Source organism: Garra rufa, chromosome 10 (genome assembly GCF_049309525.1).
Source record: "Garra rufa chromosome 10, GarRuf1.0, whole genome shotgun sequence".
NCBI classification, from domain to species: Eukaryota; Metazoa; Chordata; class Actinopteri; order Cypriniformes; family Cyprinidae; genus Garra; species Garra rufa.
In genome coordinates, this window is record NC_133370.1 from 4,366,485 (window position 1) to 4,385,192 (window position 18,708).

Sequence of the window (18,708 nt, forward strand, 5' to 3'; positions counted from 1 at the left end):
AGATCACGTCATTGCAGACCCAGATCCTGTCTCAGGAGTCAGACGTACAGATGCAGGAGAAGGAGGTGAGCAGAACGAAGACGGACCTGTACTGTCTGGAACAAGAGGAGCAGCGTTTGGAGGAGAGTCTGCGCTCCGGGAAAGCCAAGCTAGACAGCATCCTCAAACTGCTGAAAACATCGCAGGACGAGATGGATCAGGTCTGAACACGTATCCAACACACATTTATCACACTGTTTAGGTAATTCAAGATTTACAAAGAACCATCATTATGCCTATCTATCTATACATCTATACATCTATGCATCTATACACACTGCTGCTCAAAAGTTTGGAATCAGTAAGATTTTTAATGGTTTTTAAAGAAGTTTCGTATGCTCATCAAGGCTGCATTTATTTGATCAAAAATACAGAAAAAACTGTAATACTGTGAAATATTATTTCAATTTAAAAATAACTGTTTTCTATGTGAATATATTTTAAAATGTAATTTATTCCTGTGATACAAACTACATTTTCAGCATCATCACTCCAGTCTTCAGTGTCACATGATCCTTCAGAAATCTTTTTAATATCCTGATTTATTATCAGTTCTTTGATCAATAAAAAGTTTAAAAGAACAGCATTTATTAAAATGGTTTTCTGACAATATACACTTTTTTTAAGTTTGGGCTTAGTAAATTTTTATTTTTACTTTATTTTATTTTTTATTAATACGTTTATTAACCAAGAATGTCTTAAATTAATAAAAAGTGATCGCATAGATTTACATTGTTAGAATTGTTGTTTATATTTTGAGTAAATGCTGTTTAACTTATTCATCAAAGAATTCTGAAAAAAAGAATAACAGGTTCCAAAATATTTCAGGTTTCCAACAATGATAATTCTAATAATAAATCAACATATTAGAATATTAGAACTGATGAAAATTCAAATTTGCACCACAGGAATAAATTATATTTTAAAGTATATTAAAATAAAAAATATTATTTTATATTGTAATAACATTTTGCAATATTACAGTTGATTTTCTGTATTTTTTAACAAATAAATGCAGCCTAAAAACATTAAAAATTTTACCGATCCCAAACTTTTGAGCAGTAGTGTGTATATATGTATGTGTTTTTTTTTCAGCTAGTTGCCAAGGCAATATTTCTCATATTTTATTTAACTTAAGTTTGCAAAAATAACTAAAACAAATTGTGAAATAAAATTTTTTTTAAAATAGATATATATTTAGTTAAAATTGAAATAGAAAATACAAAAAAAGTCTTCTCAATAATACTTAAATGACAATGAAGGACATATATTTTTAATGTAAATAGACAGTTTTTACTCACAGTTTACTCATAGTTTTTGTAAATTTCCTGATCTTTGCTCCCCATGAAGATTTTAGTCTTGCTAAAAATGCTAAATATATATCCACCACATATTTGATAATATTAATATATTTCAGTTGACCTTTGAGAGAGCAGTTCATATGAATTAATATTTAAATACCAAAAGTTAAAACTCCTAAAAATATTTTAAAAATATTTTATAAATCCCAGTGTGACACTACAGGTAATTTAAAACTGAGAATATAGCACAACTTCTTGTACCTTATTGCACAAAATCTGTGATTTAATAATTTTTCAAACCATTTTCGCAAACTATAAATTTCATATTACCAAAAAAATCCACAAGTTCGAATAACAATATTTCAAAAAGGAGAAAAATAAAGTATTATAAAGAAATAAAAATAAAGAAACTACAATATCCTATTTTAGCGTATCAAACACCTTGTAATACATAGTGTAAAAATTAATCAGTGAAATCTGAACAACATCATTTTTGCAACCCCGGTTTCCAGATAGCTGTGATTTATTAATTGTGTGTAATATTCTGAACTTCTTGTCTTAAGTACCTGCAGTGAAGTCATGTAAAGTGATGTTTGGGTTGTGAATGTGTTCCCTCAGACACGCAGTCAGCTCAGTGAGATACAAGACACCCAGCGGGAGCTCAATAAGACCATCGAGCGCTACAGCAAAGCTCTGAATGACAACGTGACCAGCCTGGCCGAACTGGACCAGCTCATCGCTGAGGAGAGCAAAACCACCGACACCAAGGTCAGCAATCACTGCACGCTTCACAAATCAAAAATAAAAAAAAATCAAAATCAAGTCTTCATCATGTGCTCATGGGTACCTGATTTTTAGAGACACAGGTGTACATGTACATTGAACTTACAAATATATATATATATATATATATATATATATATATATATATATATATATATATATATATATATATATATATAATATATAGCTCTAAAAAAATATACTTTTTTTTATGATTTAACAATGCTTGTTTAAAAAATTTATATCTCTTTTTTTTTTTATATTTTGAATTAGCTTTTATTTTTATATTTTAAATTTTAGATTTATTAACTTGGAAGTATTTAACTTTTTTATTTTTTATAATTTAAGTTAACACAATAACAACACTGCTTTTTAAAAAAGTTATACTATATTTTTTAATATTTCTATTTAGCTTTGTTTTTTTTATTTCATTTCAGTTTTAATTATTTTGGTATTTCAAATTTTATTGCAGTTATTGCAACATTTCTTATTTCCACTTAGGTTTTGTTTAAATTTAAGTTTTCCTAGCTTTATTTTAATAAATTAAAAGGTTTTTTAAATAATTTATGTTAATAATAATAACACTGCTTGTTTTAAAAAAAGATACTATTTTTTATATTTTGAATTAGCTTTTATATTTTATATTAAGTTTTCAATTTAATTTTGGTTTAAGTTTTATTTAACTTAAAAGTATTTAAGTTTAATTTTATTTCAGTTTTAGTAATTTTAGTATTTTAACTTAAACTTTTTGTTTTCACTCATGTTTATCTAATATTTATATTTTAATTTTTCTGCTCTTTTGACTTTTTTTATTAGTTTTTGTATATTTCTATTTAGCTTTGATTTATTTTTATTTCAGTTTTAATTATTTTGAATATTATATTTATTTTAAATTTTATTGCAGTTATTGCAACATTTCTTATTTTCGCTTAGGTTTTTTTTACATTTAAGTTCTTCATCACTAATATATAACGCTCTATTTTAATCATTAAAAGTTTTTTTTAAACAATTTAATCTAGCAATAATAACACTGCTTGTTTTAAAAAATTATACTATTTTTTTATATTTTGAATTAACTTTTATATTTTATATTACGTTTTCAATTTAATTTTTGTTCAAATTTTATTTAACTTAAAAGTATTTAACATTTAGTTTTATTTCAGTTTTAGTAATTTTAGTATTTGAACTTAAACTTTTTCTTTTCACTCATGTTTTTTATCTAATATTTATATTTTAGTTTTTTTTGCTCTTTTGATGTTTTTTTAATTAATTTTTGTATATTTAGCTTTGATTTATTTTTATTTCCGTTTGAAATAATTTATTTCAAATTTTATTGCAGTTATGCAACATTTATTTCCGCTTATGTTTTTTTTTTTTTTTTTAAGTTTTTCATCACTTATTTATATAGATTTAGATATAATTTTTTTATTTATATATTTTGAATTAGCTTTTATTTTTATATTTAGTTGTCAATTTAATTTTGGTTAAGTTTTGTTTAACTTAAAAGTATTTAACTTCACTTTTAGTCATTTTTTTATCTAATATTTATATTTTAGTTTTTTTGCTCTTTTGACATTTTTTTTTAAATTAATTTTTGTATATTTATCTTGGATTTGTTTTAATTATTTTAGTATTTCAACTTTTATTGCAGTTAGTTGCCTAGGCACATTTTTATTTGTTTTAGTTTTTCATCTAATATATGTATATTATTTCCATCTCCTGTTAAAATGATGGGCCATTTTGGACAAATTTATTTTTAAATGGTAATAAAAATATAATAAAATCATCTGCTCCATTTTTAATTAATGGACACTTTTTTGATAGTTTTAGTGTTAGGTAACAATATAAATGCTAAAATTGACTAAAATCCTATGCTATGGTTGAATATGCTGAAATAATGACTAAATGAAAAGAAAAACTGGTCAAAAGTAATAAACTGTGACTAAAGTAAAAATACAATTAACACTTTTCCGTTATACAGGCATCCCAATGGTCATGGAGAACCTGGGAACAAAATATGTAAATGTAATCATGGGAACTATAAAATATTTAAATGGCTAAAAATCTCTCTTTGTACATGTGCTCTTTGAAATGATTTTTCCTTATCCAGTAATAATAGATGATGGAAAAGTCGTAGTCGAAAGGTTTGGAAACTCAGTATTTACTGTAAACATGTTTTCTGTTTGTTTTTAACAAATTAAGGAGCAATTTAACCTTAGTAAAAACAAAAGGGTAAATACAGACAATATCTTCTAGACTTTTAGAAATCACCTTTACAGTAATAAACCTTCAATGGAAGTGTTTGCGAGTTGTATTGTACCTGGAATAATCCTTAAATGATGAAGGAAATTTGGTTTGAATGTTTGCTCTTATTGTGTTTCAGTCCACACATGTTTTTTCTCATTTAAATTAACTTCAGCTTGGCCTTCCATCGAAAGGTTAACGTGAAACCGCACAGTACCACACACACACACACACACACACACACACACACACACACACACACACACACACACACACACACACACACACACACACGTCTGTCAGAGTGCCTTTACTCTTGTTATTGTTAATGTAGTTACGCCACACACTGGGCCACTGTCAAACGCCTCACTTTTTCCTCATCTGTGACGTCTAACATCAGAAGATCCAGCGCAGGAAATGAAGACGCGGCTCGGCGGCCCGTAGAGCTGAACGATGCTCTCTTCATACTCATTACAATGATAATATTTTCCCCGCAGTCACAGGAGCAGAGCAAACATCAGCTGAATGCTGTGTGTGTTTCAGGAGGATTCATTGGTTAAGTCCAGGATGGCCATGTTTAACAGTAGCGGCTCTCAAGGCCTGAACGCAGACCCCTTCCAGAGCGAAGACCCCTTCAAAAGTGACCCCTTCAATAAAGGTGGGCTTTCGTTTGCCTTCATACCTCAAACGCATTCATCCATCCTCCTAATTTTGGGTTATTGCATAAAAACGAATGGGTGGAAACACCAAGATCATCAGACATCCAAACGTGAGATCACATGACAGTGTTTGTTATTGTGTCGTTTGTTTCGTCTGTCTATTTTAAGGCACAAGCTATTTATTATGTAGGAAAGAAAGAGACATAGACTTCCCCAGCTGCAGCAACTGTCGTTTTTGTTATTGATAGTTTGCGCCACTTTCCAAGGAACTGATGGTTTTGTTGTTTTGAAGTCTTTGGGATGAAAACTTTGCAAATATTTTATACAATATTCTAGGGATGCACCGAAGCTGAATAAAATTAAACACTGGGCCGAAGGCCGATTACCGAATTTTTCATGCTTTTTCCCCATGTATTTTGCCAACTTTTTTCACTATTGCATAAACAGCCAAAATGTGCTTTTTACTGTTTTGTCTTGTACAAAACAACGATTTAAAAATATTTACTTAACATTGAACATTTTAAACATTCTATTAGACATTATAGCCTACCAACAAAGCACAATTTAACTTAAAATTAATAAGTTAGTAAAATAATATTGTTTGGCCATTTTCAAGACCCCCTTCTTGAATCAGGCATGTGTTGTTATAATAAGTACAACAATTACAACAGCTCTGTTAATACATAATAGAGCTGTTGTAATGATTGTTAATATTATTTTTGTCTTACTTTTTTATTTTATTTTACAGAACAACAGGAAAATCATAATGCTAACATTTATGCATGTTGAATGTTTTTTTTAACCTTTTTTTTACTTTATTTAGTTAAATATTTTTTTACATATCACAAAAAGTCAGATTTGCAAGATATAAACTTAGATTTCACAGTTATGAGGAAAAAAGTCAAAATTATGAAATAATAAAATTAATTAGACATGCTTTTGATCATTAAAATTAAATTAAACCATTAAAATGGAATCCAGAAAAATTCAAACAGATTTACATTTTTTAAAAATTGTTTAAAAAATTCACAGAGCTTTTTTTTGTTGAACAAATATTATTATACTATTGTTATAAATTGAATATACTATTGTTAATAAAGTATTGTTAAATTGTATAAGAAAAAAGTCAAAATTGCAAGATACGAAGTCAAAATTGCGATATTTGCAAGAAAAAACAATTCAGAGAATGTTGCAAATATCTTTCATCGGTAGAAACAAAAAAAAAAAGGTTTTAAAGATTTTTTTTGTTGAACTTTTAATAAATTATTGTTAAATTGTATGTTTTATTTAACTTTTATTGTAGTTATTGATAGTTTGCGCCACTTTCCAAGGAAGTGATGGTTTTGTTGTCTTGAACACTTGGGATGAAAACTTTGCAAATATTTTATGCAATATTCTGCTGCGTTTAAAGCACAACATTGGATGGAAACATAGTAATTGTGTGTTATATTCAGTGTTCACTAGGACTCCAGATAAAAACAACAGAAAAGGGTAATTGTGAACACTGAATATAGCACACAATAGCTACGTTTTCATCCAAAGTTATGGACGTTTTTGACATTTTCTTACGCAATTCAAAGTTTGTATTGGACAATTAAGACTTTTTTCTCAGAATTGCAAGAATTCAGAATTCTGACTTTTTTCTTGCAATTCAAAGTTTACATCTTACCATTCTGTTTTTGTTTCTGCCACTAAAATAAAAATAAAAAAAACTAAGAGAAAAAATAAATAAATAAACTCTTTAAACATTTTCTCACATTTCAGATTTTTTTTGGTTTCTTCCAATGAATTAAACAAAACAAATTCAATTAATTAGACATGCTTTTAAATATTAAAATTAAATTTAACTATTAAAATGGAATCCAGAAAATTTAAAACAGAGTTTTACATTTTTACAAAATTGTTAAATTGTCGCTTTATAATAAATTATTGTTAATAAAGTATAAGAAAAAAGTCAAAATTGTAAGATGTGAAGTCAAAATTGCAATATTTGCAAGAAAAAATAATTCAGAGAAAGTTGCAAATATCTTTCATTGGCAGAAACCAAAAAATAATAATAATAATAAATCTGAAATGTCAGATTTATTAATATAATTCTGACTTTTCTTCCAGTTCAGAGAAGAAAAAAATAAGAATTGCTGGATATAAACTCCTAGTTGTATTTTTGTTTAATTTTTTTTATTTTAGTGGCAGAAACAAAAACAGAACTTTTAATAAATTATTATTAAATTGTATCAGAAAAAAAGTCAAAATTGCAAGATATGAAGTCAAAATTGTGATATTTGCAAAAAAAGAAAATAGAATCCAGAAAAATTAAAACAGAGTTTTAATTTTTTTTTTAATTGTTTAAAAAATTCACAGGGCTTTTTTTGTTGAACTTTTAATACATTATTGTTAATAAAGTATTGTTAAATTGTATAAGAAAAAAGTCAAAATTGTGATACTTGCAAGAAAAAATAATTGAGAGAAAAAGTTGCAAATATCCTTTTTATTTTTTATTTCATTAGTGGAAACCAAACAATAAATAAATAAATAAATAAATAAAAATTAGAACTGTGTGATGTAAAACTAGAAAAATCTAAAATGTGATTAAGTGTCAGAATTCAGAGTTTATATTTTACAATTCTAACTTTTTTTCTTCCAATTCAGAAAAAAAATGTGTGTGTGTGTATGTGTGTATATATATATATATATATATATATATATATATATATATATATATATATATATATATACACATACACACACACACACACACATATAGTTTTTTATTTCAGTGTCGGAATTGAAAGATGTAAACTGCAAGAAAAAAGTCCTGAGAAAATCCTGAGAAAAAAAAGTCTGAATTATGCAACACAAACTCAGAATTGCGTAAGAAAACTTCCGCATTGATACAAAAACTTTGTTTAAATCCCACGGTGGATATAAGATTCCATGGGACTGAAGTGTGTTTTCCCCGCCACTTTTTTCCCCTCTGTTTCAAGTCCAATTTATTTGAACAAATCAGTTCATTCAGAACTGGTTCAAAAATGATTCATGGATTCGTGAGTCATCACACATTTGTGTTCCCAGAAGTCTGTGTAGCGTTTTTAAGATTTCTTTTCTTTTCTGCATGTTTACTGAAATCGTGCTGTTTTTGATCAAATTACTCTATAGAATATTAAATAGTATACTAATATTATGACTAGCCTTGTCTAGGCCACTGTACATAAACGCGAAGTACTTACGAAATGTGTTTCTGACATTTGCGTGTGAATTATTGTTCTCCAGCCGATCCGTTTGGAGGAGATCCGTTCCAGCAGAACGACTCGTTCAAAGACCCGTTCGCTAATTCTGATCCCTTTGGTGAAACTTCAAGTCAGTTTAAGGTAAAACACAACATACTGGAAATCTAGGGCCATCTTGACCAGGGGGGTATTCCATAAAACAAGTTTACCAAATAAGTCAGGCTTATTTCAGTTAGTCTGACTTATTTTGAGCCAAATCAAGTGACAATAAGTCAGAAAAGCTGAAATAAGCCTGACTTATTTGGTAAACTTGTTTTATGGAACACCCCACAGAAAGAACATGTTTTTGCACATTCATACAAATCTAGCATGACAAATGATTGTGTTTAAATTGGTTCCATCAGTGGAAAATCAGAGCAGGATCCAGTTGTACTTCAGGTCACGAAATGCCAGTGTATTTTCATGTTCCTGTCATTATCATTCAGTCATTCGCACACCATACAGATTCAAATGGATGGAAATGATTACTTTTTAAGTTTAACTTACTGAAATACTATTTAAACTTACAGTTATTATTATTCTTCTGAGACTAAAATTATCAACTCTGACTTCTCCTAGAGCTTTAACTCTACAAACTCTAAACTCATGCTAGAAACATACTAGCAACATGTTAGTCATGCTAACTAAATGTTGGAAACATGCTAGCTACTTGGTAATCATGTTAGACACATGTTAACAACATTATAATCATGTTAGAAACATGCTAAAAGCATGCTAGCAACGTGTTAATCATGTTAGACACATGTTAGCAACTTGTTAATAATGCTAACAGCATGCTAGCAAAATGCTAATCGCACTAGAAACATGCTAACAACTTGCTAATCATGCTAGAAACATTAGAAACATGCTAGTAACCTGTTAATCATGCTAGAAACATGTTAGCAACTTGCTAATCATGTTAGAAACATTAGAAACATGCTAGTAACTTGTTAATCATGCTAGAAACATGTTAGCAACTTGTTAATCATGCTAGAAACATTAGAAACATGCTAGTAACTTGTTAATCATGCTAGAAACATGTTAGCAACTTGTTAATCATGCTAGAAACATTAGAAACATGCTAGTAACCTGTTAATCATGCTAGAAACATGTTAGCAACTTGCTAATCATGCTAGAAACATTAGAAACATGCTAGTAACCTGTTAATCATGCTAGAAACATGTTAGCAACTTGCTAATCATGTTAGAAACATGCTAGTAACTTGTTAATCATGCTAGAAACATGTTAGCAACTTGTTAATCATGCTAGAAACATTAGAAACATGCTAGTAACTTGTTAATCATGCTAGAAACATGTTAGCAACTTGTTAATCATGCTAGAAACATTAGAAACATGCTAGTAACCTGTTAATCATGCTAGAAACATGCTAGTAACTTGTTAATCATGCTAGAAACATGTTAGCAACTTGCTAATCATGCTAGAAACATTAGAAACATGCTAGTAACTTGTTAATCATGCTAGAAACATGCTAGTAACTTGTTAATCATGCTAGAAACATGTTAGAAACTTGCTAATCATGCTAGAAACATTAGAAACATGCTAGTAACTTGTTAATCATGCTAGAAACACGTTAGCAACTTGCTAATCATGCTAGAAACATTAGAAACATGCTAGTAACTTGTTAATCATGCTAGAAACATTAGAAACATGCTAGTAACTTGTTAATCATGCTAGAAACATGTTAGCAACTTGCTAATCATGCTAGAAACATTAGAAACATGTTAGCAACTTGTTAATCATGCTAGAAACATTAGAAACATGCTAGTAACTTGTTAATCATGCTAGAAACATGTTAGCAACTTGCTAATCATGCTAGAAACATGTTAATAACTTGTTAATCATGCTAGAAACATTAGAAACATGCTAGTAACTTGTTAATCATGCTAGAAACATGTTAGCAACTTGTTAATCATGCTAGAAACATTAGAAACATGCTAGTAACTTGTTAATCATGCTAGAAACATTAGAAACATGCAACATGCTAATCATGCTAGACACATGTTAGCAACTTGCTAATCATGTTAACAACATGTTAGCAACTTTGTAATCATGTTAGAATCATGCTATAAACATGTTAGAAACGTTAGCAATTTGTTAAACATGCTAGCAACATGCTAATCATGCTAGACACATGTTAGCAACTTGCTGATCATGCTAGACACATGTTAGAAAACTTGCTAATCATGCTAGACACATGTTAGCAACTTGCTGATCATGCTAGACACATGTTAGCAACTTGCTGATCATGCTAGAAACATGCTAACAACTTGTTAATTATGTTAGCAACATGCTAATCATGCTAGACACATGTTAGCAACTTGCTGATCATGCTAGACACATTAGAAACATGCTAGTAACCTGTTAATCATGCTAGAAACATGTTAATTATGTTAGAAACATGCTAATTATGCTAGAAACAGGCTAGCAATTAGCTATTCATGTTTACCAAGTAGCATGTTTCTGACATTTACTTAACATGAATAGCTAGTTGCTAGCATGTTGTTACCATGATTAACAAGTTGCTAGCATTTTTCTAACATATTTAACAAGTTGCTAGCACGATTCTAGCATAAGCAAGTTGCTAGCATGTTTCTAACATGGTTAGCAAGTTGTTAACATGAGCCTAGCACGATTACCAAGTAGCTAGCATGTTTCTAACATTTAGTTATCATGCAAGACTCATGTTAACAACTTGCTAACCATGTTAGAATCATGCTAGCAACTTGCTTATCATGTTAGAATCATGTTAGCAACTTGTTAATCATGCTAACAACATGCTAGCAACTTGCTAATCGCACTAGAAACATGCTACCAACTTACTAATCATTCTAGAAGCATGCTAGCAACTTGTTGACAACTTTGTAAATCATGCTAGAAACATACTAGTAACTTGATTATCATGCTAGAATCACGCTAGTAACTTGCTAATCATGCTAGAAACATGTTAGCAACTTGCTAAACATGCTAGCAACATGCTAATCATGCTAGACACATGTTAGCAACTTGCTGATCATGTTAGAAACATGCTAATTATGTTAGAAACATGCTAGCAACATGCTAATCATGCTAGAAACACATTAGCAACTTGGTAATCATGTTATAATCATGCTATCAACTTGCTAATCATGTTAACAACATGCTAGCAACATGCTAGTAACTTGATTATCATGCTAGAATCACGCTAGCAACTTGCTAATCATGCTAGATACATGCTAGTAACTTGCTAATCATGCTAGAAACATGTTAGCAACTTGCTAATCATGTTAACAACATGCTAGTAACATGCTAATCATACTAAAAACATGATAACAACATGTTAATCATGCTGGAAACATGCTAGCAACATGCTATCTATCTATCTATCTATCTATCTATCAAACATTAAACTTCAAACTATTTCAGACTGAAAACCCTCAAACTTAACTTTAAAAACTTGGAAATCTTTTTATATTTTTTTCTTACTTTTTAAATTTTTTTCAAACTTTCTGGTCCAGCTTTCTCAAGCCAACTTCAAAGTTTGTCTTGACAAACTTTTTTATCTAGTTTTAAGTTATTGTAGTTTTAAAAATGTATTTGGTATTTCTACGCTGATTTTATGTTTTATTATTGAATGTATGCATCTGGGACAAATCTAAACATATAAAAGGCAATTGAAAAGTAATAAAAACAAAAAGAAAAGTATAGCAAAAAGAAGTGCATATGTCCATTTTTAGAGTTTGGTTTGGGATTTTTTTTGCATTTAAAACATTAAATCAAACTCAAGTAAATTGTTCTGAGAGCTTGCATGTTTGAGCATGTGAGCTGATATTTTGGGTAATGTGGTGAGAAGCATGTCATAATGTACGGTTAGTGCTCTGTCATTCCCATGATGCCCTGTGGTTTCTTTCTCTCTCTCACAGGCCAGTCCTTTCAGTAGAAGAGTCAGCCAGACATCGATGAGTCCCAAACCTAAAGACTCAGGTACAGTGTTCAGCAGAACCAGCTTATTAGAATGATTTCTGAAGGATCATGTGACTGAAGACTAGAGCAATGATGCTGAAAATTCAGCTTTGACTCAGAGAAATAAATTACATTTTAACAGGTATCCACATAGAAAGCAGTTATTTTAAATTTTAATAATATATCACAATTTTGCCGTTTTTACTACATTTTTGATCAAATAAATGCAGCCTTGGTGAGCAGAAGAGACTTTAGAAAAACATCAAGGATATTACACTTTTGACCAGTAGTGCGTAATCATTTGACGCATCAAAAAATAATCTGTTTTAGAGATAAAGTATAGTAAGTGATGTTACGCCACGTCTCTTTGTTTGTTGTTCATCATCTTCTTATCTTTTCATTTCTTCATCTGTTAGAGGAAGCTAGTTGGTCTTCTTAGTACTGGAGTGATGCATGATTCAGAGAGTAGATCAAAGATAGAGCCAGTGTTCACGCAAGCACTTTAGTAATGATATATATGATATGAATATATACCAATTTGTTATTTATTGAAATATATTTTTAAACATATTTATCTATTTATGTAAATGTGTATTATTATATTTTTGAAAATATATTTTTAAAAACATTTAAAAAATTATTTTGCCCTCAATATATATTTGAAAATATATTTTTAAAAGCATTTAAAAATGAATTTTGCCCTCAATATATATTTAAATCCAAGAAAATACGTTCACATTTGAAGAAAAACTATTCATATAATATTCTACCTTTTTTTTTTACTTACTAAAATATTTTTATTTACATGAATATTTTTCTATTTGTGTAATTATATATTATTATATTTTGGCAAATATATTTTTATGTATTTTGCCCTCAATATATCTTTAAATCGAAGAAAATACATTCACATATCACATTTGAAAAACTATTCATATAATTTACATTTGAAGAAAAACTATTCATATAATATTTTAGCATTTTTTTATTTACCAAAATATTTTTATTTACATACATATTTAAAAAAAATATATATTTAAAGCATTTAAAATTTTATTTTGCCCTCAATATATATTTAAATTCAAGTAAATACGTTCACATTTCAAAAACTATTCATATAATATTTTTTATATACTAAAATGTTTATTTACATACATATTTTAATTACTGAAATGTTTATTTGCATACATATTTTTCTATTTATGTAAATATATATATACATATATTGTAATTGTTTACATTTTTATTTTGCCCTCAATATATATTTAAATCCAAGAAAATGCATTGACATTGACAATTGACATTTGAAGAAAAGGTATACATATAATTTTTGTTTTTTAATTAAATATATTTATTTACATACAAATTCTTTTTATATTAATATATTTTATTATAATTTTAAAAATATAATTTTAAAAGCATTTGAACATGTATTTTGCCCTTAATATATATTTAAATATATATACAATATATAAATATAAATACATTCACATTTTTAAAAAAACTATTCATATAATATTCTATTATTTTTTTAATTACTAAAATTATTTACATACATATTTTTCAATTTATACAAATATATATTATTATATTTTTTAAAAATATTTTTTTAAATGCATTAAAAAGCTTATTTAGCCCTTAATCTATATTTAAATTCAAGAAAATACATTCACATTTGAAGAAAAATGTGAAGAATTTTTTTTTTATTTAAGATAATTTTTATTTACATAGATATTTTTCTGTTTATGTAAATAATTGTATTTTTAAAAATACATTTTAAAAGCAATTAAAATTTTTATTTGCCCTCAATATATATTTAAATTCAAGAAAATACATTCACATTTCACAGTTGAAGATTTATAACATCATTGAGCATATAACACATTTTTAAAATAGAAAAAAAAACCACTATCTAGTTTTGATCTCTAGTAGGCTATTCTCCATATTTACATTCAGACTAAATGTAGGCCACTGTATGATTGGAAATGTTTATATATACATATATATTGCTGTATGCTAGAACAGCTATATGTCTCATAATTTTGTTTTCAAAAAGTAGAGGTCAGAGTTTGTTTTGAGGTACTGCTTCAAAATTTCCTGTGGCATGATTCTATTAATAGCACTTTTACTTACACGTTTAGCTATAGGCCTTCTGAAAATAGTCCTGTCAGAACAGGGAAGTCTTTGTGGCTAAACGTAACGGAAAAGCGTCAGGAATCCACATAGCTGTCTTCTCCTTCTGTGTTTCTGCCCTGCTCATGCTGAACAGGTAGGCTCTTTCTGCGCGTCCCGTCGGAGGAAGCGGGCTTAATTTATGGGAAACACGCAGACTGACGTGCTCCTAAAATAACTCTTTTAACGGGAACACTAGAGAGAGTGTTCAGAGCTGTTAGTGGTCTCACACTTACAGATGCGTGCAGGAAACTCAGACGCCTTTTACTGGCTCAGCTTTCTCACAGTAAACACACTGACTTACAATAGTTTGTCTTTTTTCCTCCTTCGTAACTTCGTCTGTGTTCATAATTGGGTCATTCTTGTCGTGAACCTTTTGAACTTTAGCTTGTATGTGTAATTGTACTTTTAGGAAGCGTTTTAAAAACAAGGATGCATTCAATTAATCAAAAGTGACAGTAAATTGAAGTTATTGTTTCAAATAAATGCTGTTCTTTTGGACTTTTGATTCATCAGAGAACCCTAAAAAAATTAAAACAAAAAATGAAGCAGCACAACTGTTTTGAACACTGGGAATAATCAAAAATGATTTCTGAAAGATCAAGAGACACTGAAGAATTGAGTAATGATGCTGAAAATTGAACTTTGCATTACAGAAATAAGTTACATTTTAATATATATTCACATAGAAAACACTTATTTTAAAATGTAATATTTTTTTCACAATTTTACTATTTTTGCTGTATTTTTGATTGAATAAATACAGCCTTGATGAGCTTAAGAGTCATCTTTCAAAACCATTTTTCTGTCTTAATGACCCCATACATTTGAAATATTTGGTAGTGAATGTTATTTAATTTTGTTAGTTAAAACAATATTTAGAAGAAAATATTTTGTCTAAAAATTAAAGCAAAAAATGAATATCTGAATTTAGTTATTATTGTTAATTAAACTAAAAATTAAACTAAAATTAAATCCATTTTGTTACTTAAATGTTAACTGAAATTAAATAAATGCAAAATACAAAAATTGTATTTTAGATAGTTGCAAACATTTATCATTAAAAAAAAACACTAAAAATTACAAAAAACAAATAAAAATTATTAAAACCTGTGGTTAAAATTAAAATGCAATGGAAATATAAAAATAATAATTGACCTCTATTGATAATAATGACCTCTTAATTAATTGATTAAAATATGTTCACTGAAATAAAATAAAAAAATAGCAAAATACCAAAAATTGTATTTCAGATGGTTGTAAAGGGAACATATATCATTTTAATATAGTTTAGTTTTCTTAAAAAAAAAACACTAAAAATGACAAAAGCACAAAATTATTAAAACTTTTACTAAAATTAAAATTAATTGATTTAAAAATAAGTATCTCAATGATACTAAAATATGAAGAAGTTGCACCCAAAATTATTATTGTTAACTAAAACTAAAAATTAAACTAAATTTAAATCCATTTTATTACTTAAAATAAATGTTAACTGAAATGAAAACAAAAAAGATTGCTAAATTGCAAAATGGTAAAATTGTATTTCACATGGTTAAAAAGAAAAAAATAATCAAAAGTATTAAAACTTTTGCATTAAAATTAAAATTAAATGAAAATATAAAAATAACTGATTTAAAATATTAATTAATAAAATCTAAAATAGATCTCAATGATACTAAAATATCTATATACTATATAATTATATAATTAAATCATTATGTATTAATTATATTAATTATAATTAGTGTGTGACTCTTTCATAACATCGTCATTGGTTAATCAGAAAAAATCTGGAGGAAACATCTGGAATATTTTTATATTTTTAATAAATAAATAAAGATTTTAATTCATGAAGTTGCACCCAGAGTTATTATTGTTAACTAAAACCAAAAATGAAACAAAAATTAAATCTATTTTGTTACTTAAAATAAATGTTAACTGAAATACAATTAAAAAAATAAACATTTTTTATTTCAGATGGTTAAAAAGGAAAAATGTATGAAAATTATTAAAACTTTTGCAAAAAATTTAAATGAAATAAAAAAATAAATAAATGATTTAAAATATTAATTAATAAAATCGAATAATCTAGTAATATCTCAACGATACTAAAATATCTATATACTATATTTTTTTTTTCCCATTTATTAATTATATTAAGACATAAAATGAGGGCATAAAAATGTACTGGGCTGTAAGTAGGAATAGCCCAACTGTGTGACTCTTTCATAACATCGCCATTAGTTAATCAGAAACATACGTCACAGATGGAAAACAAAAAAAGCTGCAGATGGAAAACAAAACGTGCGCTTTTCAGGAGCTGAAAGTCATGGAAAATGAGAAACACTGGCCACATACAAGCCGCTCTCTTAAAATAGCACCTGTGTTTGTGCCGCGCTCTTCAGCAAACGGACAGAGCTGGGCATTTGCAGTGGCTTGAAACGCAGCGGCCGTGTTACTAGATGTTTCCATCTGATCATTTGCTTGTGCTTTCTCTCTTTCATAAACAGACCCGTTTGCTGCGTCAGACCCTTTCAGTAGCGACTCTTTTGGAGGGAAAGGTGGTTTCGCTGATTTCTCTCAAATGTCAAAGGTATGTTCAAAAAAGAAATCTACATAAGTTCTTCCAGATTGATGCAAGCACAACTCAGTTACACTAACCAAACCAAAGTTGAGAATACTCAAAATTTGTTAAAGGAATGGCGTACTGCTTGTCCTGTTTTGTAGTATGCATTACGCACACTATAAGCAGTATACTTATACAACTAGAGCACATTGTATGGATTACCGAACCTGACCTCACCTTACATTTCAAGTCTGATGAATAAAATATGAAATGAATAAAAATGATTTTAAGACATTTTTAGCAAGAAAGCAAGTCAATTTATGTACCACAGTTCATGCAAAATGAATAAATTATAAAAGTAACAATAAAAACAAATAATAAGAAAGGTTGAAATTTGAGTCAAAATGTATTAAAACAGTTAAAAATAATCTATTTTTACACAAAAGTACCTTAAATATGCAAAAAAAAAAACTGGTGATCATGCATTGTAAAACATAAAACATGCAATTAAACATGCACATTATTATATTTGTTGTAGTTTCCATTCACCACACTATCACTTCAAAAGATCTTAAAAAGTCTTAATTTTCCCTTACACAAATTAAATTAGAGCAGAAGGTCTTAAATTCATAAAGTCATGGCATTACATGTTGCATGCATTGCTAAAAATGTATATCTTCCACAGTGTTTGTCTTGTTTTCCACTACATAGATCTCTTATTCAATTTTGCTTCTGAATTAAATGATTTAAGAGTCTTTAGACAAATTGCATTGAAAAACAAGACAAAAAATACTGATGAGCATCACTTTTTATGGAAGCATGATTCCTCCACTGAATAAAAAATTATTATTCATAATAATTATCATTATAACCTTACAATTCACCTTTTTTATCAGAATTGTGTGATACAAACTTGCAATTCTGATTTTTTTTCTGCAGAATTGTGAGATATAAACTCACAGTTGCGAGTTAAAGTCACAATTGCAAGATATAAACTCCACATTTTGATAAATAGTCGCAATTCCAAGATATAAACTTGCAGTTCTGAGAAATTAAGTCAGAATTGTGTGATGTAAATTTACAATTGCAAGTTAAGTCAGAATTGTGACTCATTCATTTTATCTCACAATTTTTTTCAGAATTGTGAGATATAAACACACTGGTGAGTTAAGTCAGAATTGTGAGATATAAAATTGCAATTCTGTGAACATATCATTTTTTTGGTAACACTTTACAATAAGGTTCATTAGTTAACATTAGTTCACCACATTAGTTAACATGAACTAATAATGAACTGCACTTATACAGCATTTATTAATCTGTGTTAATGTTAATTTCAACATTTACTAATACATTATTAATATCTTGTTAACATTAGTTAATGCAGTGTGAACTAACATGAACAAACAATGAACAACTGTATTTCCGTTAACTAATGTTAATAAAGATTAGTAAATACAGTAACAAATGTATTGCTCATGGTTAGTTCATGTTAGTTAATACATTAACTAATGTTTAACTAATGAACCTTATTGTAAAGTGTTACCATTTTTTTTTCTCCTCAGAACTGGACTATGTTACTCGCAATTGCGAGTTAATATCTCACAGTTCTGAGAAAAATTGCTAGAAAGAATGTATTAATTAATAAAATTTAATAAATTGATCAGTTAATTATATGAATTCATTTATACTTAGTGATGTCAAATCATACTTTT

General features: G+C 28.0%; 1 protein-coding gene across 1 annotated transcript in view; it reads left to right on the forward strand.

The window, feature by feature from the left end:
* eps15l1b (epidermal growth factor receptor pathway substrate 15-like 1b) overlaps positions 1 to 18,708 on the forward strand; it is a 61,688-nt gene that overhangs the window by 18,248 nt on the left and 24,732 nt on the right. The window contains exons 13-18 of the mRNA XM_073848486.1: positions 2 to 200; positions 1,959 to 2,108; positions 4,911 to 5,025; positions 8,297 to 8,394; positions 12,213 to 12,273; positions 16,938 to 17,020. Of these exons, the coding sequence (XP_073704587.1) occupies positions 2 to 200; positions 1,959 to 2,108; positions 4,911 to 5,025; positions 8,297 to 8,394; positions 12,213 to 12,273; positions 16,938 to 17,020 (706 nt within the window). The remainder of the gene's footprint in view (position 1; positions 201 to 1,958; positions 2,109 to 4,910; positions 5,026 to 8,296; positions 8,395 to 12,212; positions 12,274 to 16,937; positions 17,021 to 18,708) is intronic.